Genomic DNA, 27,396 nt, shown 5'->3' with positions numbered 1-27,396 from the left:
TTTTTTTAACTGAGAAAAAGTGTATTTTTTCTTGTTCGCTGGAAAGTGGCTGAATGGATTTTCCTCACACTTCAAAAAATGTCTTTGGATTAATATCAAGCATGTGAAACTGCAGCTCAAAGATTTTTGAGACAGGAGGTTATTATAATGGAAGTTGAAGTGCAGTCTTAACTTTACATTTGTAGGAGAGAATATGAATATATCCTGCCTAAACTTGGTGCATTAATTAATATGGGAATGATTATTTTTCCTTTACCTATAGTGACTCATGTTTAATGCAGTGAACAGAAATTGATTTATTTTTCAGCATTACCTATTGGAAGTGCTGATCTGCACTAGCAGTAAATCTCACATCGATCCTGTCTTTATGTTCCTTGTCATTATCTGTTGCTTCATTTTTTATATCCCTGTGTTCTTTCTGAATGGCAGGATAAAATCTGCTTGTCCTGGGGTCAGCTTAGGAAACGTAATATCAATGTAGTTTTGAAAAGATTGTCTTGTTTCTTCTATTTCAGCTTCCAGGTTGTCTTTCCAAGCTGTCATGCTTTCTAGCTGTTGGGTAAGAGTCTGTACTTGAGCTTCCGTCTCTCTCAGGCTGGTCGTCATTTCTCCATATATGGCCTGATGTGTTATCTCTGCTTCTTTGAGCTGTTTTTCAGCCTCCTCTTGTTTCTCTTTTTGATTGATGTCCAAGGCAACACTCATTTCATAATGTTTTTCTTTTTTTAATTGATCCAGGTTCTTCTGATGTATTTTGTTAGCCAATACCCCAGCTTCCAGGAGTTGCTCTGTGTGCTTTCTGTTAAAAAGTTAATTGATTTGTAAAGTAACTTTAGGATAGGTTTAATACATTATGAATGATTATTAAAGATTTCTTAAAGTTTATTCACTATACAGTTATAAAGTTTCTGATTTTGTTAAAATTATAAATGAAGTTATAACATGAAATAAAATGATGACAGGACTAAAACAGGATAACAGAAAGACCAGATCCTCTGGTCAGATCCTCTGATACTGGAAATCAGCATGCTTAAATGGAGCTATACTGATTTACACCAATGGAAGATCAGTTCCAATATGTATACCAGATGGTATTATTTTGATGGTGCATGTGTCAAGGTGAAAAGTGTTATAATACTCCAAATAAATGTAAAATTAAACAAATAAGGTGTGTGTATGGAGGGGGGGGGGGGAAGAACATGAAGAATCAATTTTAATTCTGCATTTTAACTTCAAATAATTTTTTATAGTGCTGTCCCAAATAGGAATGTTTTCCTGAATTGGGGCTAAACATTGATTTGTAGCCTGGAAATGTCCTAATTTTTGTTTAAGTTTTATCAGACACATCTGTGTTCAGTACAATAAGGCAAGAAAATAAAGGCAAGAAAATGTATAAAATGTATAACATTGCCCAAACACAGTGGATGCAATTCAGCAAAGCTGGCTCAGTACAAACTACAAAGGGTATCCCCATGGTGAGCTCAGCGCCAGTCAAGTTCATTGTGCCAAAGGGGAAATTCTCCTAGCTGTTCCACTTTGCGGAGGAGTTTTAATTTTCATCAGGTCCCATAGGAACTCAGCTGACAGGAGAATCAGAAGATACCAGCTAAGATGATGTAGTAGTCTATCTGTGGAAAATAAGGACTGCAGGACTGGGCCCTGTTTTCATTGTGAGAATGAAAATATTACATAATATGTCAACTATAGTATGGATTTATTCTGAAAAATGGCTTTTAAAAAGGGAAAGGTGTACTTGTGGCACCTTAGAGACCAACCAGTTTGTTTGAGCATAAGCTTTCGTGAGCGCTCACGAAAGCTTATGCTCAAATAAATTGGTTAGTCTCTAAGGTGCCACAAGTACTCCTTTTCTTTTTGCGAATACAGAGTAACATGGCTGCTACTCTGAAACCTTTTAAAAAGGGAACATTCTTATCAAAAAATCTGTTCTCTGTGAGTTTTTAGAATTACTTCTGACATTAGTGAGAAAAGTAAATCTTACTACTCTCTAATCTTATGGAAGAGGGGAGCAGGATATTATTAAGTATCAACACTGTTAACATAATTAACTAAATTCCAGTTGTAGGGCCAGCTGTTGCCCTCAGTTTAACCTGTAAAATCCCATTGCTTTCAAATGAAGACCTGCTAAATTTGACCTGCTAAATCTTTATTTCTGGTGATGACACATAAAGAACAAAGCTTGACTTTCAGATCTCAGGTTAAGTTTGTGGTGCCGGCAATTAGTAAAAAAAAAAAAAAAATGTTGCTTCTAACCTAAGTAAATGTGATGTGAAATTGTGAGATACAATAAGCCTGAAAGCCCACAATGCTAATTTCACTCACTTTTCAGAGTAAAGTCACCTTTTGAATTTCCGGTATGAAATATTTTTAAAAGATATTGATCTGTTTCTTGAAAGTCTGGGAATGAGCAAGGTTGATGTTGTCAAGTCTTGTTTCTTTAGTTACATGTTTCAATATACTTTGTATGAATTCCATAGGTAGAAGTCTAGTTAGGATATCAGTGCTTAGAAGATGAAGATGGGTGCCATAGAAAGCCCTTAGGATACTTTGCTTACTGTTGGTATATGCATTTTTGCTTATTATAAAAATGGATGAACAGTTAAACTTTAGCAAATGGCAAGAATACTTTTTCTGCGTGGCCATTGCTTGGGATGCTGTCTGCCTCTCCTGTTTTCTGGCATCAGCTACAGCATGCATCTTTTCCAAAGCACACTCCATCAGGATGCGCTGAAGTTTGTGAGCCATGCGCTGCTCTGCAGCTTCAGATTCCCTCTTCAGCTCATCTTCCAGGTGCCGCTGCATCTCTCTCTCCTTTTTTATCACCGCTTCCTTAAGAAACAGTTAAAGTAGATTTAAAATAGTGAATAAAAATTTATTGTTCAATCCCCGTTTTTAAAGAAAAAAACAAAGTCAGAGGAAGAACAGCATTTCAATAGATCATTAAAGGAAAATTCCATGACTTGTTATGCCCTCGATTAGGGGTGGTCACTGGTCACAGTTTGGTCAGAGGTCAAAATCAGCCTTTGGTCACCCTTAGTTTAGTACAAAGGTGTAAACTGCAGGTCTACTAGCCAAATCTTCATAATGAAGATAAGGACAGCTGAAATCTGTGATGAATTGTGGTGTTTAGATGTTGCTTGTAATTATTAGAATTGGGAGCACTGGCTGCTGGGAGTGTGAAAGGACAGGAAACGGGAAGGAGGGGGAGGAGCAGGGCGGGCTCTAGGTTTTTGCCGCCCCAAGCAAAAAATTTGCCGCCCCAAGCTCAGGTGGGGCTGGGGCTCGCAGGCGGCACTGGAAGTGGAGGCAGTGATGTCACCTTCTCCCAGCGCCTGCAGGGGCTTTCCCCCCTCCCCCACCCGGCCGCGCAGAGAAGCCCCGATATAAGGGGTGGCACAAGGCAGCGCAGCAGCCAGTGTGCAGATGAGGCAGCGCAGCCCTGGCTCCCTGACAGGACGCGCCCTCTCCTCCCCAGGTGGCGGCTGGGCCCTGGCAGCTCAGCATCCCGGGGCCAGGGCTTCCCCTTCCCGCTGTGGCTGGGGGCGCGGCACCCTCGCCCTGTCTAAGTGGTGCAGCTCCGAGAGCGCAACTGCCCCGAAAAAAAAGGATGGCTGGAACGCCGCTCCTGGAAATGTGCCGCCCCAAGCACGTGCTTGCTTTGCTGGTGCCTAGAGCAGGTCCTGGGGAAGAGCTGAAGAGGCTGAGGGAGAGCTACTGAGGGTGCAGCAGCAGCTTGGAAAAGAGGTTTCCACTTTAAAAAATAAAGTCCTGTTGAAGTTTGTTAGTACCTTGGCCTGGCTACTACAACATTCTGGCGACAAAGATGGATCTTCTGCCTCTGAACCCACCTGCACCCTTTCTGCAAAGTCCAGGTGAGCCTCCAATTGCTTTTACTGCCTGGATCCATAAGTTTGAGACTTATCTGCTTCCAATCAGTGCTACAGAGATTTCTGAAGTAAGAAAGCGTGCTCTGCTAATCCACTGCCTTAGAGCAGAAGGGCAGTGTATAGTTTACACTTTTCCCCTTGCAGACGATAAATATGAGACTACACTCACTGCATTAAAGAATGTTTTTGTACCAAAAGTGAATGTAGTACCTAATCGCTACAGATTTCGCCAGTGTGAGCAGAAACCAGGGGAGACTATAATGCAGTATAGGCTTCCCTGAGGAGTCTGATTGTAACTTGTGACTTTGGGAATATGGCAGATGAGATGATTAGAGACCAGCTCATTGAGAAAACAACCATGCTTCGTGTAAGAGAACGTTTACTTCTAGAACCACAACTTACACAAGAAAAAGCAACAATTGGGGATTGGTCCTGCTTTGAGCAGGGGGTTGGACTAGATGACCTCCTGAGGTCCCTTCCAACCCTGATATTCTATGATTCAATAACCACTGCTACCCAGATTGAGTCAGCTACAGCTGAACCCAAAATAATGAGCATGGATACAAGAGGCACAGTCCAGGCTGTGACTCCTTTGCAGAAAAGTTCACTATCATCGCAGACAAACAATTACAAGAGGAAAACTAATGAAAAACCACCAAATCAGCAAATTCAAAATACAGTAAAAGCATGCTTTCACTGTGGATCCCCACAACACCTTGCAAGCTACACAGGATGTCCGGCAAAAGTAGCTCAGTGCAATCATTGGAAAAAGATTGGGCATTTTGCTAAAGTATGTCGCAGCAGCCAGTTCAATCAACAGGTGCATGCAGTTACAATACCAGATGTTACTGTGCTGAGCATGGACGAAATCACTACTACACATATTCCAGAACAAATAAAGTACACGGTAAATGTTTCCACCATACCCTCAGGCAAATCACACTCTATTCAGCTAATGTTGGACACTGGCTCAGCAGTATCTAATCTACCTGATTCCATCTATTTGCATTACTTTAAAGATGTGCCTCTTACTGAACCCAAGCTTCACTTGGTGTGCTATTTGAAAAACCATATTCCAGTACATGGCTGCCTGCCAGCAATATTTACTTTTGGTGATTGCTGTGTAACTGCAGAGTTCTACATTGTCCACAAAGGCACTCCTATCCTTGGCAGAGATTTATTGGCTGCTTTAAATCTCAGGGTAGTTAATGGACGAATTGATCTTCCTCAGCAAAGCACTCTTGCGGTACACACACCAGTTTCAGCTGGGACCTAACACCAGGTTGAGGAGAAACTCGGCTGTGCTTATGGGTTTCTGCATAAAGCTAAAATGGGGAATAATGTGATGCCTGTACGACAGAAATTACGGCGCGTACCATTTTCAGTCAGGGAAGCTGTTTCAGAGGAACTTAGAAAACTTGTTCAATAGGACATTATTGAGGAGATTAACTTCTCAGAATGGGTTTCACCTATAGTAGTGATGCAGAAGAAGGGTGGAGGCACTCGCCTTTGTGTGGACTTAAGGGAGCCAAATAAAGGTATTGTGATTGACAGCCATCCTCTTCCTCACATAGAAGAAGTATTTGCAGAACTCCGTGGAGCAAAGATGTTTTCTACTCTTGATTTGCAGAGCGCATACCACCAGGTTATGTTGTATGAAGATAGCAGAGACCTCACAGCATTTATTACACATGAGGGACTATTCCATTTTAAATTTTTTCCATAGGGTCTCGCATCAGCCCCAAGTGCCTTCCAAAAAATGATGTCATTGATTTTGAAGAATCAACATGGAGTTCAGTGCTATTTGGACGATATTATCATGTTTGGAAATACTTCGGAGGAGCATGACAATAACCTGCAGTCTGTATTAAACTGCATCAGCAAAACAGGCCTCAAGCTCAATAGGTCCAATTGCAAATTTAGACAAACTGAACTCTCCTTTCTGGGACATACAATTTCACAGGCTGGACTAAAACCTGATTCGGCTCATATCGTGGCAATTTCAAATGCTTCTCCTCCAACAGATTTGCAAACCTTACGTTCCTGCTTGGTTCCTACCGCCTGGTATGCAAAATTCATTCCCAATTATGCTTCTGTCATTGAACCGTTACAAGAATTACTATGGGGAAGTTCAACCTTAGTGTGGACAATGGATGCACAAGCTAGTTTCGAAATGGTGAAAGACTTGATTGTACATAATCCAGTACTTGCACTATTCAGTCCTACATTGCCCACAATTGTAACTACTGATGCTTCTGATTATGAACTCAGGGCTGTCCTCACACAACTTCATGAGGACAACACAGAGAGGACTGTTGCATTTGCTTCAAGGACACTAAGTAATGCTGAGAGAAAATATTCTACAGTCGGAAAAGAAGCACTTGCTTGTGTCTGGGCTACTGAAAAATGCAGAACTTACCTGTGGGGCCACACGTTCAAGTTGCACACAGACCACAGCCCTTTGACGACGTTGCTCACCACAAAAGGACTGGGAAGAGCAGGATATCGTATTGCTAGATGGTCTGCAAGACTACTCTCTTTCAATTATGAACTGGAATATAAGCCTGGAAACCAAAATGTGATAGCTGATTGCCTTTCTCGCCTGCCTTTGCCTTCACCAGATGGTCCACTGGAGGATGAGGATGTAGTAGTTGCGCTTATCACAAGCACTCTTACTGCAGTTACGAGAGAACAATTTCAAGCTGCTTGTTTAGCATGTCCAATTCAACAAAAACTATGGGAATTTCTGACAAAGAGATGGCCCAGTAACCCTAAAAACCTTGACCCAGTTTTGCTGCCTTATTTTAGAGTTCGGGATGAACTTTCTTTGCTCGATGGCTGGGTGCTATGAGGTACACCCCAGCTACTTGTGCCAGAAGAATTACAATCAAAACTCATATACCTAGCACACGATACTCATCAAGGAATTGTCAGAACCAAACAATGACTACGGGATCTGTATTGGTGGCCAGGGATGGACTCTTAAACTGAAGCACTCATAAAATCCTGTGTCACTTGCCAAATGCATGATAAGACAGCAGTGACATGTACCCCTCCATTACAGCCTGTTCCTCTTCCTGAATCTGCATGGGAAAAAGTGGTGATTGACATTGTAGGACCCTTTGATACTGCTCCAATTGACTGTCATTATGCCATCACCTTAATAGACTATTTCAGTAAATGGCCTGAGGTAGCGTTTACATCGCAAATCTCCTCTGCTATAGTAATTAAGTTCCTCTCTTCAGTTTTTAGCAGGGAAGGAAACCCCAAAGAACTGGTTTCAGATAATGGTAGTCAGTTTACTTCCCTGGAGTTTGAAACTTTTCTAGCAGAGAGGAACATTTTACACAGAAGGTCATCCCTATACTACCCTCAAGCCAATGGGGAAATCGAACTGTTTAACAGAAGTTTGAAAGAGAGTTTGCAAATGGCTAAACTGGAAGGGGCGATTGTGGATAACCTTCACTACTGATTTCTTGCAAGCATACCGGGCTACACGACATGCCACAATGCAAAGATCACCCGCGGAGTTACTGCATGGGAAACAGATGAATGCTAAACTGAACATTGCTGGATTGTTAAAGGCTCGACCTGAGGCCCCCCAGCCGAGGATGTTGTGAGAAAAACAGTTGAACAGAGCCAAGCAAAGTATAAGGCTTTCACAGACAAGCGGCGGAGTGCTAAGGAACCAAAGTTTCAGTGTGGTTCCTTCGTTAGAATACGAAAACCTGGACTTTTACGCAAAGGGGACCATAAATTCACAGTTCCTCTTAAAATCATAGAGAAGAAGGGACCTTACACCTATCGACTTTCTGATGGGCGGGTATGGAATGCTTCTTATCTTGCCCATGCCTATGCACCAAGAGGAGATTATGCCAATACCCAGTCTGCATTGGATAATTTCACTGTAGTATCAACACAACAAGACATTGCACTGGAACCGGGGCTTGAGAGACGGCCTGTCAGACCCAGACGACCACCTGTCTGGACTAGAGACTATGTTATGTAGTATCTATAGTGTTTTTAGTGTAATATTTCTGTCAACAGTATAGTGCCTCATTTCCTATTTGTTCCTGTGGTTAGAACAACAATGTTTGTTGTAATTGGGAGAGTTTCTTAAGAGAGAAGGGAATGTGGTGTTTAGATGTTGTTTGTAATTATTAGAATTGGGAGCACTGGCTGTTGGGAGTCTGAAAGGACAGGAAACAGGAAAGACGGGGGAGGAGTTGAAGAGGCTGAGGGAAAGCTACTGAGGGTGCAGCAGCGGCTTGGAAAAGAGGTTTCCCCTTTAAAAAATAAAGTCCTGTTGAAGTTTGTTAGTACCTTGCCTGGCTACTACAACATGAATGAAATCAGGCCTGGCCCTTGTTGCCAGTATAGCCTTTTGTTGGTCAAAGTTTGGGTGTTCTTGCCTCTTACTTGTAATTACTTAAATAATTACAGGTAAGAATCTATATATTAAAAAGAAAATGTCAGAGCTAGTTTTAGAAAATTGTAAATATTTCAGTATCTCTCTGATTGTGAATGGTGTTGGTGTCTCCCAGTGAGAGGTGCCATTTTACTACAACATACTACTATATGTATAGAATGTAGTATAATGAGTTGGACCATCCCCTTCATAGACATGGACCCTCAACCCTGCGGAGAGGTCTTCTTAAGATTCAATGAAAGGGGAGGAGGGGGAAAATGAGATGTCTCTGATTGATTCATATCCATCTCCTCCCCATGTTCAAAGGGTGACAGTGGTACAGCTGCATTTTTTGCATTCTCTGTGCACAGATTTCCGAGGGATGATTGGGCTCAGAGTATAGGAACAAAGTTCATCATAGAAATCATAACAAAAGGTAGGAGAGTTTCAGACTTATTGTAAAGTCAAATTTGTGCTTATGCTAACAGTAGTTAAATAGCTATAATGCTTTTATGTTTATTAGCTGATGCTGGAATTCAGGTTTATCCAATGAAAGACAATCAGTACCTCACCACACACATTTTCCCTTCCATATGTATTGCCACATATGCAAACACCGATCTTGCACTAAACTCCTCCCATAGCTCCCCAAACACTCATTTCATGTCTTTGTCCTCAAAAGAATGTAGTAATGGACCCTCCTCCATATTCCCCAAGCCCCTAATTCAGACCTCCCTCTCACTTGCAATAGCACTCAACCCTATTCCAGCTCCTAAGAGCCCCCATTATACATCTAGATCCTCCTGTAGGCCTCTCTCTCAACAACACAAAGCAAAAAACTTTGGTGGTTCTTAACCTCCCACTAAAACCCAGACCTTGTTCCATGCCTCCACTCTCCAGCATATTAGGGTTTTCAATCTTTGGTCCGTCTCTATCTTTTCCAATGCCATTACTCCATGCCTTTTCTGCTTTTCTGCCTAAGACACAAGAATGTCCTCCAGTGCCTCCTAAACTCCCACTGCAGATCAAGACTACTCCCCCTCCTCACAAGGGCCAGGGCAGGGTCTTGCTTAATGACAGGGTTTTTTTGAGAGGTGGACAAGGGGGCAGAGCACTGTATGCTTCAGAATATTCAACACCCTTCCCTCACAAAGCCAGACATTGATAATTCTGGTAAGTAAAGGCATGGCAGTACTAAGCAGCTTGGATGGGCAGGGGATGGAATTGAATGTGGTCTGTCTCAGAGACACTACACTAACTGTTAAAGTATTTTCAGCACCCATTCAGTGGGACCTGCTGCTGTCAGCCATTGCCATCAGTCAGTTTGCTTAAACAGGGCTTAAATGAATCCCCGGTCATATACTCTCCTCTCCAATTTACTGCCCATCTGGTTCAAGACCCAGAGGTTATTGTTAAACCACTGTTAGGTTAACCACAAAAAGAGCAAACAAATTACCAAACTTAAAATACTTTATAACCACATTGAATATATCTTCCCTTTGTTATAGTTTATCTCCTTTCTTGTGGTTTATATGCTGAGTGGCATGTCTTGTGTCCAGGGTTTGTTATGATTTTTGTATTTGTATCCATTTTGTTGGTGCAAACAGCACATATTAATGTCCTTATATACCCACAAAAAATCCTTAATAAAACTTGTGGCTAGTGTCATGAAGTGTGGGGGAGTCCGGGCCCTGCACCCCTCTTCCTAGGATTCACCGTGACTCTCAGCCAGCCAGTGAAATGGAAGGTTTATTGGACAATAGCAACACAGTCTAAAACAGAGCTTATGGGTACAACCAGGACCCCTCAGTCAAGTCCTTCTGGGGGGCAGGGAGCTTAGACCCCAGCCTTGGGGTTCCCTGGGTTTGACCACCCAGCCCGAAACTGAAACTCTCTCCAGCCCCTCCTCCTCTGGGCTTTGTCCCTTTCCTGGGTCAGGAGATCACCTGATTCCTTTGTTCTCCAACCCTTTAGCTCTCACCTTGCAGGGGGGAAGGGCCAGGCCACCAGTTGCCAGGAAACAGGGTGTTGGCCATTCTTTGTGTCCAGACTCCTGCACACACCTGCCCTCTAGGGCTCTGCAACGATCATACACCCTTATCCCACCACCTGTATACTTAAGAACTGCATAGGGGAAACTGAGGCACCCCCACAATATTCAGAGAAAACATTAAGAACAATCCCACTTCGTCACAGCTAGTGAGTGAATTGTGATACATCAGGAATTCTGAGAGTCTGCAACCTATAGTGGAGGCTATAAGATCTGGATACAGAGCTTTCTTGGGGGCAAGACTGGAATGAACTCCAACAGGAACGAAAGACCATCACAGACCTCACCACGTTCCACTCAGTGCAAGACACATTCTTTTGACCTTGCCTTCTCTAACATAAACACACAACAAAACACTCCACTGCACACATTTTTCCCACTGGGGAGAGAATGTGAGAATGAATGTGAGACAGATGATGGTCCATTGCTTAATGCACTATTGGAAAGCCCTCAGATACTTCAGTGATATAAAAACCTATAGAATAGAATAGAAGAATAGAATGCTGTAGAAGCTTAATTGCTGTTTGTAGTTGTATTCCTTTGTATTTATATTTGTGTTTGTATCTTTTATCAGATATCCCAGCATGCAAATTAAGCACATTGTTGAGTCTATATACAATAAAACATTATAATTTGCATGCTCAGTTTAGAGGGGTGTGTGTGTATGTATATATATATATATATATACACATACAGTAGTATACGTCTATTTTTATTTTAGAAATTTAGGCCATTTAGGCTGCAGTTCAGCAAACCATTTAAACATCTGCTTAGCTGTGGTATCAGTGGAATTTAAGAATGTGCTGAAAGTTAATCCCATCTTTAACTGCTGTGCTGAATAGAAATCGACGTAAGCAGGTGCTTAAAGTTAAGCATGTGCTCAAGCAGTTTGCTGAATTGGGATCTTACAGGGCATCTGTCACAAAACAACTAAGTTTCATATAACAAAAATTAAAGTATAGAATGCTAAAAACCAATCAGAAAGAACTAGCTAACCCAAGTATCTGACCAGACAGAACCAAATAATCTGGCATAAGGAAAAATACAATGATCCTCAAGGCAAGCTACCCTATCAGACAACAGGACTCAGTTCCCAGCTGATACAAAATGATAGCAGTGGATAAGCACAAACAGAACATCTTTAAACATATAGTATGACAATGTATTTTGTTGATAAGGTGATTCAATTCCATAGTTGGACATTTCTACAGGAAAATATTTGGTCTATTAGAAATGGAAGCAAATGACTCCAAACCTTTAGTTCCTTTTCATGCTTTTTTTTTAGGCCTTCTAAGAAACTGTTGTGTTCAGCAGTTGCCTGATCAAGGGCTTGTTCCACTGCATCTTCTTTTTCCTCTTTAGCCTTCAAATAAAAATAAAAATCATAGCCCAAATGCAGTTAGCTAAAGATCTGTGAACATGGTATTCTGACTTGGATCAGAGATTATTGGAATCAAAAGCTTGATTGTTTTTCATTAAAAACTTAGAGCCAGATAAATCTATATAGAAATGATAACATGTGTTGTTTTGGGCTATTTGACAAAATTGTTACATTGATCTTTGGAAAATTGCCGGTACAGTGATCAATATTAAAAAGTAAGCATTTGCTAACACGGTACCACACAATGGCATTGAGATACCACAGCTTTGTTGCCTATTATAAGCATAGTGGGCAACTCTGGATCTCACATAGCACTGTGTGGAAAAGGATTGGCAAATGTTGATATTTTAGTAGTGATCACAGTGTGTTTCAGAGAAAAAATTGTGATGTAAAATTTGTTTAAATTCTTGATAATGTTAAAAATGTGCCTTGCTGAGAGTAGATTTGGCAAGACAATAGACTGATAAAATAATGTCAGTTGACTGGTCAGTTCACTGCTTATTGACTGACAATGATCAAATATTCCAGCAAGAATGCCCTGATATAGGCGGAGGCTGACCTTTTTGATTGCATCATGATGCCATCTGTTAGCAAATTTACTTAAAGGTCTTAGAGTAGCAGCCGTGTTAGTCTGTATCCGCAAAAAGAAAAGGAGGACTTGTGGCACCTTAGAGACTAACAGATTTATTTGAGCATAAGCTTTTGTGAGCTACAGCTCACTTCATCGGATGCATTCAGTGGAAAATACAGTGGGGAGATTTTATATACACAGAGAACATGAAACAGTGGGTGTTACAATACACACTGTAACAAGAGTGATCACTTAAGGTGAGCTATTACCAGCAGGAGAGCGGGGATGGGGGAGAACGGGGGACGGGCCTTTTGTAGTGATAATCAAGGTGGGCCATTTCCAGCAGTTGACAAGAACGTCTGAGGAACAGCGTGGGGGGTGGGGGTGGGGATAAACATGGGGAAATAGTTTTACTTTGTGTAATGACCCAACCACTCCCACTCTTTATTCAAGGCTAAGTTAATTGTATCCAGTTTGCAAATTAATTCCAATTCAGCAGTCTCTCTTGGAGTCTGTTTTGCAAATTTGCAAAAATGCTCAAATAAATTTGTTAGTCTCTAAGCTGCCACAAGTCCTCCTTTTCTTTTTAAAGGTCTTAATCACTCATTTTACTACATGCTAATGCCACCTGTTGGGGAAACGATGAACTAATTGAAAGATGAGCATCTTGATTGGCTGGTATCTTCTAGAACAAATATTGTTTGTATGCATAGCTTTAGTTGTATACCAGGCCATCAATGTACATGGTGGCTTACAAAGCACGTTAAACAAGTTAAAAGACACAGTCCCTGCGCCAAAGAGCTTGCAATCTAAACTGACTAGACAAACATATGGAAATTAACTCAGAAGGGAGTAGGGGTGGAAGAGGAGGGTTTACACCTCCTCTGCTGACACAAAGAGAAGAGATGGACAGCCATTAAGTTGCCTGAAGAATTGGCCTGCTGCTTCCTTAGCATAAGTGCTTTTAAAAATGACTTTTTTCTTGTATGGTTGCTGTGTGTTTGTTTTATTTGTTTAATTTCATTTTTATTTTCTTTTGTAACTGTTCAGTCTTGAATACCATTCACATTTAAGTGCTAACCTAACATCGCTGAACTTCATTGTGTTTTGCATTTTTTCTGAATTAAAATAACTCAGTTAAGTAATTTTTTTTTTTGTAAGTAGGCATAAATGTCTAAGGCTAAGCTTATTGGAGACTATAAAGGCTTACTTTTTTTTGTTACTGCTGTATTAAATTAATGCTTTAAAATATTTTACCATTTTTGACATTATTTGACAAAAGTTGACTGGTTATTTTTGGATGGTCAAATGCCCAAGCTAGTTGAGCTTGATAGCTAGAGGATCATATTTGTGTGCAAATTTGTGCATACAGAACCTGCTTTTGGTCACATTGCAGTCAGTGGGAGTTCTGCTATTCATTGTGTACTGGATTTGGTACTTATGCAGCAACAACTGTAGAGTTATTGTCTGTCATATAAACAAGAATTGATAATTGGTTAAAAATAAATGTTGTATTAAAAAATTTAACCTGTAGACTGTGTGTTCTTTCCAGTATTTCTAGATTTAAAGTAGAAAATGAACTGGCAGATGAAGGTGAACTGATATTAACTATCAGTTTAAACATAGATGGCAGCTGACTGGGCGTGGCTGGGAGTGAGCGCCAGAAGCTCTGAGAAGTAGGAGGGGGCCACTGGTGCTCGGATTGTGGCCCCACCACCTTCTCTGCCTCGAGGTCCCGCCCCTGCTCAGTCTCCTCCCCACAAAGCTGCTCCTGCACCAGGGGTGCTGGAACAATTTGTATAGTGGGGGTGCTGAGAGCCATTGAACCAAACTGCAAACCCGTCATATAATGGAAACCATTTCAAGCCATGGAGTGCGGCAGCACCCCCCACACCCTGAGTTCCAGCACCTATGGCCTACATGCCACCTCTGCTCTGCCCTGAGGCCCCGCTCTTGCTTGGCTTCTTCCCCTGAGGTTCTGCCCCGACTCTGCCTCTTCCCACCTCTGCTCCACCTCTTCCCCTAAGGCCCCCCCTGCCCACTACCCTCTGCCCCCTCCCCTGAAACCTCCTGCCTGCCCGCCACTTATTCCTCTGCACCCCGTCCCTTGAGGTCCCCTGCCTGCTGCTTGCTCCTCTCTGCTCCCTCTCCCGAGTCCCCACACCTGCCCATCGCTCGTTTCTCTCTGCTCCTGATGCTCCCTCTGCCCACTGCTTGCTCTTTTTTTTATGCCTCCTCCTGCCTTAAGGGCGAGCGATGGGGTGTGAGGGGGTGTAGAGGAGCAAGCAGAGGGTGGGGCCTCAGGGGAAGAGGTGGAGCGGAGGCGGGAGGAGATGGCGCAAGGGCGGGGCTATGGGGAAAGAGGCCAAGTGGGGGCACGGCCTCAGGGCAGAGCACAGGCGGGGCCACGGTCTAGGCACTGGTGGCTCTCCACTTCTTGGGAGCTTCCAGGGGCAGCGCTCCAAAGGCGGCGGGCTGGCATGCCTCCTAAGGGAGCTGCGCCTCATCGGGCATTTCTTGCCCTATTTTGGGAGGCTTACCTTCTCCAAGCCTCTTATACCTGCCACCCATGAGCTCAAAGGAATTTATCCACAATTTGCATGCTACAACACAGATTCCAAAGAGTTTAAAGGAATTATAAAGGTTAATTTCAATTATAGTAATATAACTTAATTTACCTGAGACCATAGTTCGGCTTTAATTTTTTCAATCCGTTCTTTTACTTCTAATTCCTTTTTTTCACATTGTTCTTGTTGAAGATCTGCCCCAAGATCTATATATATTCAACAGAAATGGATCATGTGCAACATGTTACAAGTATAAAGAAACTGTAAACTGTCTCCTGCCCGTTTGCTTGATTTGATAGTTAAAAAAAATTAAAAAGATACACAATGTGAATCCTCGCTGCAGACAGTATTTATAATGTAAATATTAATGCAGTGTCTTAAGTGTATGCACTGCTTTAAAAACAAGGACTCTGCTCAAGGAGCATACAGTCTAGGAACTTGATCTTATGAGGTGCTGTGGACCCACAATTCCCACTGATTGATGGCTATTTGGTGACCTATATGAAATAAATTTGGTGGTCTTAGTCTATTTCCTAGCCAACAAATGTTGACCTCACCCAGTCTACCACAACGGCTTGCGCTAATTCTCTCCATTGTCAGCCCACACAGTAGAAATAAGTGCTGAGTAGGCATTTGGACTCAACTGCCATCTCAATCCAGAAATTAATCCCTCCAAAAGAGAATTAAGGCACATTGATGGGGCAGTCTGGAGAGTCGACACTGTCACTACTAATACTGTATCCATTTTGTGGATAATAGAGGTTGCCAGACTCCAGGGTTGTCTAGCTCAGTATCTTTCAACAGCATCAAGTTCACTATAGCCATGCGAGTTTTAGAACCATGTGTATCAATATGTGCACCAAGGGTAACAACCACTCTACCAGAAGGACATATATAGGCCAAATCCACTCAGGCCACATCTACACTATGGGGATTATAGGGACATAGCTATGGTGCTGTAGCTATGCCGGCGTAACCCCACAGTATAGACACAGCCTACAGCGAGGGGCCGGTGATTCTGTCATTGTAGAAATGCCACCTCACCAAGCAACAGTGGATAGATCGACAAAAGCATTCTTCCATTGACCTAGCTGCGTCTCCACCGGGGATTAGGTTGGCATAGCTACGGTGCTCGGGTGGGGGATGGGGGTTGATTTTTCACATTCCTGAGCAGTACAGCTATGTTGACCTAAATTTTAAATGTAGATCAGACCTTAGTTTTTTTTTTCCTGCCTATCATCAAACCTGGGACTGTTGATATCTTAAAAGAAGTAGTATGTGAGTACATAGTTTAGTAACATATAGTTAATAAGAAATCATACTATATTATGTAATTTGTAGTTTCTGACTACTTAGGTGTGACTATTCTCCATGAATGGAATTTCACACAAGATATCATTTTTTATACTGAGAATACTGAGTTTTGAAAATTATCTCATCTTTTTCTGGCCTATGTGGGGAAAAGCGCAAAAGGGGCTATATGGCTGATGTACTAGGCTACAAAGAATAGTATAGTGTACTGAAACTTGCTACAAGAAGGCACATTTCCATGACTGGCACATACATTAGGCATATAATTGCGCTAGGCTAGCTGCAATAATTCTGTTAATAAGCTTCACATAAATATGAGTGTGAATCTATGAAGGCAGTATATACAAAGAACATGAGTGAATGACAAGTAACTATCTTAGGCCCCGTCTACACTGGCAAGTTTCTGCACAGTAAAGCAGCTTTCTGCGCTGTAACTCCCGAGGTGTACACACTGCCAAGCTACTTAGTGCGCAGAAACTGCACAGTTGTAGCGCTCTAAAAAAACCACCCCGACGAGAGGCGTAGAGCTTCCTGTGCCATGGCTATGGACACCGTGGTGGTTACAGCGCTGTGATTCACCTCTGGGAGGTGTCCCACAATGCCTGTTCTCACCTCTCTGGTCATCGGTTTGAACTCTACTGCCCTGCTCTCAGGTGACCAACCATCATCCCCACCCCATACATTCCTTTGCAAATTAGAAAGTCCCCCTACTGTTTGCTCAGTGATGTGTGCAGTGGTCTCAGTGCATCTTTCCAGGTGGCCAGGCCTGCTCCACGCACCAGATAATCAGCCGCTTGGAGCAATGCCGAGCTGCTGGACCTCATCGGCATTTGGGGCAAGGAAGCTGTGCAGTCCCAGCTGCACTGCAGCTGTAGGAATTATGATAACTAAGGACAGATTTCATGATGCAGGATAGAAAGGGGCCATGACCGGGACACTCTGCAGTGTAGGGTCAAAGTGAAGGAGCTGCGGAACGCCTACCACTAGGCGGGGGAGGCAAACTGCTGCTCCGGTGCAGCGCCCACAAGCTGCTGGTTCTACAAAGAGCTGGATGTGATACTCGGTGGCGACCCCACCTCCACTGCAAAGGCCCCTGTGGATACTTTGTTGGCTCATGTGCCAGTCGCAAGTGGACCAAGCCAGGAGGAGAAAATCTTGGATGAAGAGTGGGAGGGGGACCCAGAGGCAGAGGATGGCTCAGACACCTGAGATGCATGCAGTCAGGAGCTCTTTTCTACCCTGGAGGAGCCTAGCCAGTCACAGCAGTCGGAACTTGGCAAAGCGCAAACAGGAGAGGAGGCCCCTGGTGAATGGATCTGATTTTGGGAATTGCTGAAGCGATTTGTTTTGGGGGCAGGAGGGTTGCAGAAATCAGGCTTGTCTCCAACCGCATGCCTAGTCTGAGCGGCAGAACAGGTTGTTGATTGACTCCCTCACTTCACGGGAATCTCCCTCAAAGATCTCCAGGAAACTCTCGTGGAGATACTGGGCAATCCGCTGCCGCAGGTTCCTAGGCAGAGCTGCTTCGTTTCTTGCCCCATTAACAGTAACTGTCCCACGCCACTGTGCCCAGTATACAGCAGGGTCTGGGAAGAGTGATTCACCCTGCCGCTGCGGCTACTCACCATTTTAGGGGTCTTGTGGCTCTTGTGTGCTTGCCTGGAGTCAGTTAGTGACAGGTGTGAGAGTACTGGCTGTGTTTTAAAGCACTGAATCAGTGTTGTCTGTGTTGCAAACACAATACTGCTTCTGTAAAATGTTGCATTTAAACTTCACAGAGATGACCTTGGGAGGCCAGCCTCCCTTATCAGCAGCAGAACGGCTGTGCAGAATTAGAAAGCGCCACGAAGAAATAAGGAGGACTTTCTCTGTGAGGGTTATGATGCAGTCTGCCTCTGAGAAACAGGAATTGAAGGAGTGGTGGGACAGCAAGAAGAGGGACCAAAAGGAGAATGTGGGACACCAGAAAGAAGCCATGGAGTGGCTCTTAAACATTCTGGAGCACCAAGTGGACACGCTCCAGGCGATACTAGCTCTTCAGACCAAGCAGCTCCGCTCCCGCCCTCCCCTGCAGCCGTTGTCACAAAACTCTTTCCCATGCACCCCCCTCACACCACCAACACACTATTATCAACCTCCTGATTCCACTTTCTACCCACAGCATTCCACTCCTCCCTCCTCACAGTCCAGCAGTGTGGACTCCCAATACCCACTGCACTCAACACCTATCCATCTGCAGTTTGGCCCTGCTGCAGTACAGCACCCGCTGCATTGTTCTCCAAAGGAGAAGGTTGGGTATGATCCCTGGACATACAAAAATCTGTAGCCATCCCAGGACCCCTCCTCCTTTTGATGCCTTCCCTTCCCCCATCCCCTCCCTGCTGATAATTTTTTTCATTTGACTCCCTTCTCTGGTTGTTGTCTTTTAATAAAAGAATTGTGTTTGTTTGGAAGCAATCTTTATTTTATTAAGTGAAAGCAAAAAGAGCACTGCAAAACACATACAATTTTGTTAAAGCCTCTTCTTGCATCATGTGCACCAATCACCTCCTAGCATTACAAGCACTGCAATCCCAAGCATAGTAACCAATATTAGTGGCTTTCAGCCTCAAATTGCTGCCTCATGGCATCCCTGATCCTTATGGCCCCACACTGTGCCCCTCTGATAGCCTTTGTCTCTGGCTGTTCAAACTCAGCCTCCAGACATTGAGCCTCTGCGGTCCAGCCCTGAGTGAAGCTTTCACCCCTCCCTTCACAAATATTATGGAGCATACAGAACGTGGCTATAAGCATAAGAATATTGTCATCAGCCATGACCAGCTTCCCATACAGGCATCGCCAGCGGGCTTTTAAATGGCCAAATGCACACTCCACAGTCATTCTGCACTTGCTCAGCTTGTTGTTGAACTGCTTCTGGCTGCTGTCAAGTTGCCCCACGTACGGCTTCAAAAGCCATGGCATTAAGGGGTAGGCAGGGTCTCCAAGGATCACAATGGGGATTTTGACTTCCCCTACTGGGATTTTCTGGAAGAAAGTTCCTGCTTGCAGCTTCTTGAACAGGCCAGTGTTCTGAAAGATATTTGCATCTGGCACCTTTCCGGACCAGCCTGCATTAATGTCCGTGAAACGTCCACGGTGATCCACAAGCGCCAGGAGAACCATTGAGAAATACCCCTTGCGATGAATGTACTTGGTGGCTAGGTGGTCTGGTGCCAGAATTGGAATGTGTGTGCCATCTAGCACCCCTCTGCAGTTAGGGAAGCCCATTTGTGCAAAGCCATCCACAATGTCACACATGTTGCCCAGAGTCACAGTCTTTCAGAGCAGAATGTAATTAATGGCCCTGCACACTTCCGTCAACATGAGTACAACGGTTGACTTTCCCTCTCCAAACTGGTTAGCGACTGATCGATAGCAGTCTGGAGTAGCCCGCTTCCACAGTGCAATTGCCACGCACTTCTCCAACAACAGGGCAGCTCTCATTCTTATGTCCTAGCGCCACAGGCCTGGGATGAGCTCATCACACAGTCCCATGAATGTAGCTTTCCGCATGCGAAAGTTCTGCAGCCACTGCTCGTTATCCCAGATGTGCATCACGATGTGATCCCACCACTCAATGCTTATTTCCTGAGTCCAAAAGCTGCGTTCCACTGTGGTCAGCACCTCCGTGAAAGCCACAAGCAATCATGTGTCATAGCTACTGCACGTGGCAAGATCAATGTTGCACTCCTCTTGCCTTTGTAGTTTAAGGAATAACTCCACGGCCACTCGTGACGTGTGGGTCAGAGCGAGCAGCAGACTGGTCAGCAGTTCAGGATCCATTCCTGCAGCCTGAAAGAGGCAGGGTGCGCACTACACAAACCGTTGAAAGATGGCGCCAAATGTGGACGGAAGCACAGGGTTTGCTGGGATGCGAAGCAATGCATCACGGGGCACAGGGACTGGACCCAGGATGCCCCACAATCCCCTCACCTTCCCACAAGTCTTAGTGGCGAAAGAGATGCTCTGTGGGACAGCTGCCCAGAGAGCACCGCCCCAAATAACGCTGCAAGTGCCGCAAGTGTGAACTTGCTATTGCACAGGCAGCTGTCAGTGTGAACACACAACAGCGGTTTTCCTTCTGTGCTCTCTGAGCAGTGCTGTAACTAAGGGTGACCAGACAGCAAGTGTGAAAAATTGGGACAGGGGGTGGGGGGTAACAGGAGCCTATATAAGAAAAAGCCCCAAAAATCGGGACTGTCCCTATAAAATCGGGACATGTGGTCACCCTACTGTAACTGCCAGTGGTGTAACTTTGCCAGTGTAGATGTGCCTTCAGCGAGAGATAAGGTGGGTGAGGTAATATCTTTTATTGGATCAGCCTCTCTTGGTGAGAGAGACAAGCTTTCAAGCTTACACACTCTTCTTCAGGTCTGTGAAACATACTGTCACAGCTAAACACAAGGTGGAACAGATGGTTTAGCGTAAGTAGTTAACACATATTTCAAGGGACTATTCAAGGTGAAGTGGCCCGTTAACACACCGTCAGCCATTGGCTGGGGGAGGGGCTGGGGAAGGAAGTGGGCGGAGGCAGTTGGGAGGGGAGTTGTTAGTGGGTTACAGATTGTTGTAATAAGCCAAAAAATCCAATGTCTCTGTTCAGTCCATGATTGTTAGTATCTAGCAAAGTTATTAATTTAAACTCCCAGGCTCATCTTTTGAAAATATTGTGCATGTTTCCTTTGAGGATGACGATGAGAGGTCAGATATAGAATGATGGCTTTGTGAAAAGTGTTCACCCACAGGTAATATGGTGTTTTAGGCTTTTATCATTTTTCTGTGTGACTTCATTTGAGAGAGTAGTGATTTTCTGGTTTCACCCATATAGCTGTTATTGGGAGATTTACTCTGCTGGATGAGGTACAGCACATGTTGTCATAGGCATGTGTAGGACCCATGGATCTTGAATGGTGCGTTGTGATCATTACAGCAGTGGAATTATGTCTGCAAGTTTTGCATCTGTTGTTCTGGTAGGGTCTGATGCCACTTTGAGTTGGTGTGTGCTGGTCTGTGGGGAGCTTGCTTCTGATGGTGAGCGTGGACAGGTTGGAGAGTTTTTTGAAGGCCAGAAGAGGCAAGTTCTGGAAAGATTTATTTCAGGATGGGGTCCCCATAGAGTATGGGTTGTAGTTATTTGATGGTACTCCATATGGGTTCCAGTGTGAGGTGACAACTAGGGGTGTTTTAGGGCAGTCAGAGGGGGTTTCATTTCTATATTGAAACAGGTTCGCTTTGGGTATTTTGGTGGCCTATTCCATGACATGATCTTCTCTGGTGGTGTGTCCTTGTCTGGTGAAGGCAGTTTTGGGTGTGTTAAGATGTATAACTTGGACTTTCTCCTTGGACTATATTCTGTGGTATCTGAGTGCCTTGCTGTAGATAGCAGATTTTTTCGGTGTTTGGGTTGGTTACTGGATATATGAAGGTAGGTGTGGTGATTTGTGAGTTTCTTGTATATAATTGTCTGTAGGGTTCATTGTTGAAGCTGATCATGGTGTCCACCCATACAATATTTTACAAAGTAAAAGGGGAAAATACTCTAAAACAGGACATTTTTAAGAGGCTCCCAGTGTGTTTTATGTTGTCTATGTCAACTATAAGCTCCTCAGGTCAAAGACCTTGATTTCTAGGTCTTCTACAGTCCTGAGCACACTGTTGATACTTCAAATGTATTTTGAAAAGCAACTATCCCAAGCTCTAAGAGCTATTGAATAATGACTTAAGCCTGTTTAGTAACCCACATTATCGAACATAGGCAGTGTGACTCACAATACTAATATCACTGATCAAAGATCCCTGCAATAGTTAGGTATAGAAATTCTTACTTTATTGATTTTCCTCGGACTCTTGCTATTAACATACTAATACTACCATACATTTTCTTTCAATTTTTAAACTATAATTGCACTGCAATAGAAAATCCATTTACGACCTTAGAGATAGTTTATACGGTAAAAGCTTTGTTATCCGGCATGTTGGGAAAATGGGGGGTGCTGGTTAGTCAAAAATTCTGGTTAACTAAGAGTTATACTTACCAATGGACTACCAATTTTCAAAGAATTATAATACAATAAAATGAATAAAGTATAAAATAGTAAACAGGTACTCACCAATCTAATAGTAGTGCTGCACTGCAGAGTGTTTGGTTTCTTGAAGCACTTAAGTATATACAGGGAAAGTTTTCTATACAGTAGGTTATCTTATGACACTGCATATCACTGTGGGCAGCGCATGGCATACACCCAGATCACTAAAAATACACTTAACACTAAAACTATACTGAACATAATTTAATTTTTCTTTGATGATTCAGAAGGCACTTCAGGATGTTGCAGTGCCTCAGGGTCATCCTTATCAACATCAATTATCATTGTAGATGTAGAAGATGTAGGAGATTGGGCTGAATCTGTACGGACCCTATGACACACCCTTGAAGCTGCTTTTTTTGAATAAATCCCTGACATCAGCTTGCTTAATTTTCTTCTGCCTCTTTTGCATAAAAGTAGAGTGCAGAATGTGTGATTGCATAACCTCCCGGGCAGTATAACATGGCTGCCTTTCTGCAAATTTAATTATTGTAACAAAAGCTGAAGAAGCCTTTCCCCAAGTTGTTTTGTCCTCTTCACTAAAATCTTCTTCACTGTCTTTATCAGTGTCCTTTGACTTTTCAGGATTCAAAACATTCTCTGTTATTTCTGTATCAGTAACAGTATGTGTCACTTCAACCTCCTTGTCAGTTTCAACCCACTCTCCTATCTCACTTTCATGAAGTTTGTTGATTGGGTGTGAAGAAGGACTATCCGTCACCATTTCAAGAATTTGTGCTAATGTATTTTTTCTAACTCTTACTTTAAAGCCTTTAAATTCATCTTCATCAGAAGAGACGTCTGCAAAGATAACATTAGGCTACAATTTTATCTAAGCTCTTTAATGTTTCACTTTAACAGAATTTCAGGCACAAGCAACATTAAAAATTGCATCTTTTATGTTATAACGAGATTGAAAGTCCTGGATAGTGCCTTCATGATTGATCAGCTTTCTTAGGAAATCTGTTCTGTAATAACATTTCATTTGACCCTGGTCCATAGGTTGAATCAATGAAGTAACGTTGGCAGGCAGGAAGATGGTAAAAATACTACCAGACACTAACTCTGTTTCTTGAGAGTGAGCTCTACAATTGCCTAGCAATAGAATAACTTTGCTATCTTCGGGTAAGCTTATTTTTCTAAAATATTCTTTCACTGCAGGTACAAAAACATGATGAAACCAATCATAAAAAAATTCTTTGTCCATCCATGAATTACCTTGTGCTTTGTAAACAATAGGTAAATGTGCAATACCTTTGAAAGCTCTAGGATGATTATATTTTCCAGTCACCAAAAGTTTTATTCTATGCGAGCCTGCGGCATTAGCACACGTAAGAACAATTAGTCTGTCTTTATTGTGCTTAAAACCAGCAGCGTTAAATTCGCTTGCACCTGCTAGGGTAGAATTTGGCAAACATCACCGAAAGAGGCCAGTTTCATCAGCATTATACATTTGTTCAGGGGATAGATCATGTTCAGTGATTAAATTTCTAAAATTTCTAAATTTCTAAAAAATTCACAATATTTATTTCACTTCATGGTCAGCCAATTTTTGTTCACTGGATACATCTAGCTTTCTAATATCGTGACGAAGTTTGAAACACAAAAGCCATCGTTCAGAAAATGCACATGGCTCAGTCGATTCCATTTGCTTATAAAAATCTTTTGCCTTTTCAATGAGCATTGGGCCAGAGATAGGGGCACACTCCCATTGTTTCAATGAAAACCATTCGTATAAAACACTGTCTATCTGGTCTAATTTAGGTGTATGCAGAGTATAGCGATGTTCAACAGCTTTATTTGACTTACAACTAGCAAAAATTTGAGCAATTGTCCTTTCTGAACCTTGATGTTGTATATCATGGACAAGCCAACATTGTACTCTTGCATCAAAACATTCCTTTCTTGCCCTTTTCAAAACATGTACAAATATCTATTTTCTGTTTTAATGTCAACACAACTCTCTTGTGCTTCTCTCCTTTGCTTTTCATTGGTATTTTGGATGCCATAATGGTAGGGTGGTGTTGATATTTTATGATAAACACAGGACTATACACAGAGTAATAAACCAACAGATCACAATGGCGGATACAAACAGAAAGAACAGCATTTGGCTCTTCTCGGCTAACTCGAGCATAGTCCGACTGCTCCCGGAAATACTCGGGTCCAGAATAACTTTGGCATCGATTCTACTTAGCTTCTGCATTGGTCCCGTTTACTAGATTGAAGACTTGTATTGGAAGATATCAGAAATGCTAGTTTCTAGAGCTTTCTGGTTGGTAAAGTGCTGGATAACACAGCTTTTACTGTATAAGTATGCCAGAGTCCTGTCAGGAACTGTTGTTTCAGGGGCTTGTTTAGGCCCTGTACACAGTTCTGGTAGTAAAGAGTTTAACTGTTTTTTGAAGAGTTATACCCAGCAAAGTTATAACATACACCTCTACCCGCTTTCCTTGCCCACGGCCCCAGCCGTGTCACTGGGGGTGGAGGGTTGGGGAAAGGCCCCACACCCACTGGCAGCGGGAAGCGGAGCGTCACAGCTGGGAGCTGGTGGAGTGGAGCGGGCTGGGGCTGGGCTGCTCCACTTCCGCTGCTGCCGGTAAATGCCGGGATCCCTTCCCCCAAGCCCCCTTCCTTGAGCGACATGGCTGGGGCTGGGGCAAGGGAAGTGGAGAGGGCTTCTCCCGGCCCCCCGCTAATCACCCAGGCCACTCTGGGCCTGCGGAGCCCCCAAAAGTGCCCCCCCACAGCTCCTGCCTCCCAGACCCAGAGGGGGTGGGGGAAGGCCCTGCCACTGACCACCCCCTGAGACCCTCTGCCCCTTATCCAACCCCTCGGTCCCGGCCCGGCACCCTTAACACGCCGCTTAGAGCAGCATGTTGGAGCCAGACACACTGATGTGCTGATCCGCTGGAGCACACAGCCCCAGCCCCCAGAGCGCTGCTTTACCATGTTCTAGCCAAATTCGTGTTATATTGGGTCGTGTTATATCGGGGTAGAAGTGTAGTTGTGGCCACAGTCATTACACAGTAGTCTCTAGCATGATTTCTATTTCTCTCTCATCTGTTTAGGGCTTGATCTAAAGTCCATTGATGTCAAGGGAGAAACTCCTGTGGACTTTGCACTGAACCCTTATAGAGTGACTAACTAAGGCCCAGATCCTGAAACAGGAAATGTAAAAGCAGACTTCAGTTTTGTATTGTAACTTTGCCTTACTAAAGAGTTTTTAAAAAATCTTTGTCAAGCATGGTTCTTCTCAATCCTTTTAAGCCTTACTTACAACTATTTTCAAACATGCTCATACATAGCTTTCTTTTTTTTGCTCCAGTGTGAGCAAATCTTTAATACCTTGAGAAGAGTAATTATTTGATCTGGAGTATTTGTACATATTCATGAATAAGTACATGTATCCATCTCTGATCAACCAGGAAAGGCCATTGCAAGAAGATGTGAATGTCAAAAATAAAGGCATATATAAGCGTTTTGGATATCCCCAATTGGAGAATTACAAATGAAGCATTCAGGAAATCAACTTACCTAATATATCCCGATGAGTGTAATACCGTGTTTTGTAAGGCTTATACTCCCGAATCCGTTCAAAAGTAGCAGGTGTAGGTGGTGGTGGTATTATTTTTGAGCATACAGCACAACAAACAAAGGAGCTCAAATCCGGATTTCTAATCATGGTTGTATAAAATATTCAAGGTTGTTACTAAAATGTCCAAACTGCCCTAATCCTTGCAGACAAAATGCTTACTGTTACTACAGAAAACATGCAGTCCAGTTAAAAGATAAAATCATTCACTATTAGGATGATGTCTAAAACATTTGCCTGCAGGTTAAGAAGCACATGTGGTGAGGAGCTCAATAACATAATGCGGACTGATGATGGGAGAGGATTTATTAACTGACCTCTTACAGCCTTAAACCAACCTCATACCTAGCAACTGTTACTAGGCAGGACAAGATTTGCTCACAAAAGCAGTTGTAGTGTTAAGCAGCATCTCATCACATTTTTTATTACTTAAGGCATGGCAACAATTCCTCTCAAATCCAAGCAGTTTAAAGGGATTTTAAAAGTATTTAGCAATGGCTACTGTTTCAAATATTTGGATCATAGTATTTTCTGTTAAAGAGGTGAATGACTCGTGGGTGCCATGGGGTAGCAAAGAGTCTCCACTCAAAAAACCATTGTGGCTTATTTTTGTCAAGGTAGGAATTTTCTTGTAAACTTCAGTACCACTGCTGAAAAGGAAATCTACAGAAATAGGACAAAACTAAACATTATTGGTGCTGTTTGTGTATCCCCAGTTCTCATAAGTGAAGCTGTGCTTTAGAGATTTGAGTTCACCCTTTTGATCACTGCTGTAACCGTATGCTGTATTTGCAGGAATCAGATATTTACACTGATGAATGTCAGCCATGTTTCTGTACTGTCCATTAATGTACTGTATGCATCTTTGCACTCAAACTGTTTTCTGCACTTTATGTATATCATCTATGTATTATTAAGAGTTGTTTAAAAAGTAATTGCTACAAGGAGGTAAGTAAGACCGAGAGCTGAAAAAATGAAAAACGAGGCTGAACATTCCTCCTTCAATCCATATAGGTTTGGATCAGTTTGACTAATTAGTCCCCACTCCAACAACAAACACCACACCTGCCCTTGCAGCCAGACCTTCCACTGCATAGTCTCATAGCTGCATTCACCACACCCTTCTCCTTGACTCAGTTCTAAACCCTTCCCCTCCCCTTCTTTCACTGTTACTACCGCTCACTTCTAAGGCCACCATCACACCACAAAATAAGTAAGGACCCACTCTTGCATTATTCCCATATATCACAAGCCTCTTCAGAGTAGTTCTTGCTCACTAGGATTGAAGCCCATTGAAACAATGTAGGCTTAATATATTTCAATGAATGAAAGAATCATCTGGTTAAAATTCCACATAATAGTTATTAAATGAAAGAGTTAGTCTCAAGGCTCTTTCTTATCCTGTCCTATAAAACAAAAGGCTAGGAAAAAATATATCTTGTTTTGCCCATGTTAAAAAATTCTAGCCACCTTTTAGTAGTGC

At 42.9% G+C, this 27,396-nt stretch overlaps 1 protein-coding gene across 1 annotated transcript; it reads right to left on the bottom strand.

The window, feature by feature from the left end:
* Positions 1-172: 172 nt before the first annotated feature.
* C3H6orf163 (chromosome 3 C6orf163 homolog) lies at positions 173-26,003 on the bottom strand. Its single transcript, XM_073336652.1, has 6 exons — positions 25,856-26,003; positions 22,661-23,119; positions 14,994-15,088; positions 11,619-11,726; positions 2,645-2,847; positions 173-799 (listed from the first exon to the last, which is right to left on the bottom strand). Exons 1-6 carry the CDS (start codon positions 26,001-26,003, stop codon positions 400-402), a joined length of 1,413 nt encoding a protein of 470 aa, XP_073192753.1. The 3' UTR covers positions 173-399.
* Positions 26,004-27,396: the final 1,393 nt, after the last annotated feature.

Source organism: Lepidochelys kempii, chromosome 3 (assembly GCF_965140265.1).
Source record: "Lepidochelys kempii isolate rLepKem1 chromosome 3, rLepKem1.hap2, whole genome shotgun sequence".
Taxonomy (NCBI): domain Eukaryota; kingdom Metazoa; phylum Chordata; order Testudines; family Cheloniidae; genus Lepidochelys; species Lepidochelys kempii.
The sequence above is the reverse complement of the archived record's forward strand: the minus strand, read 5'-3'. Positions and strand labels throughout refer to the sequence as shown.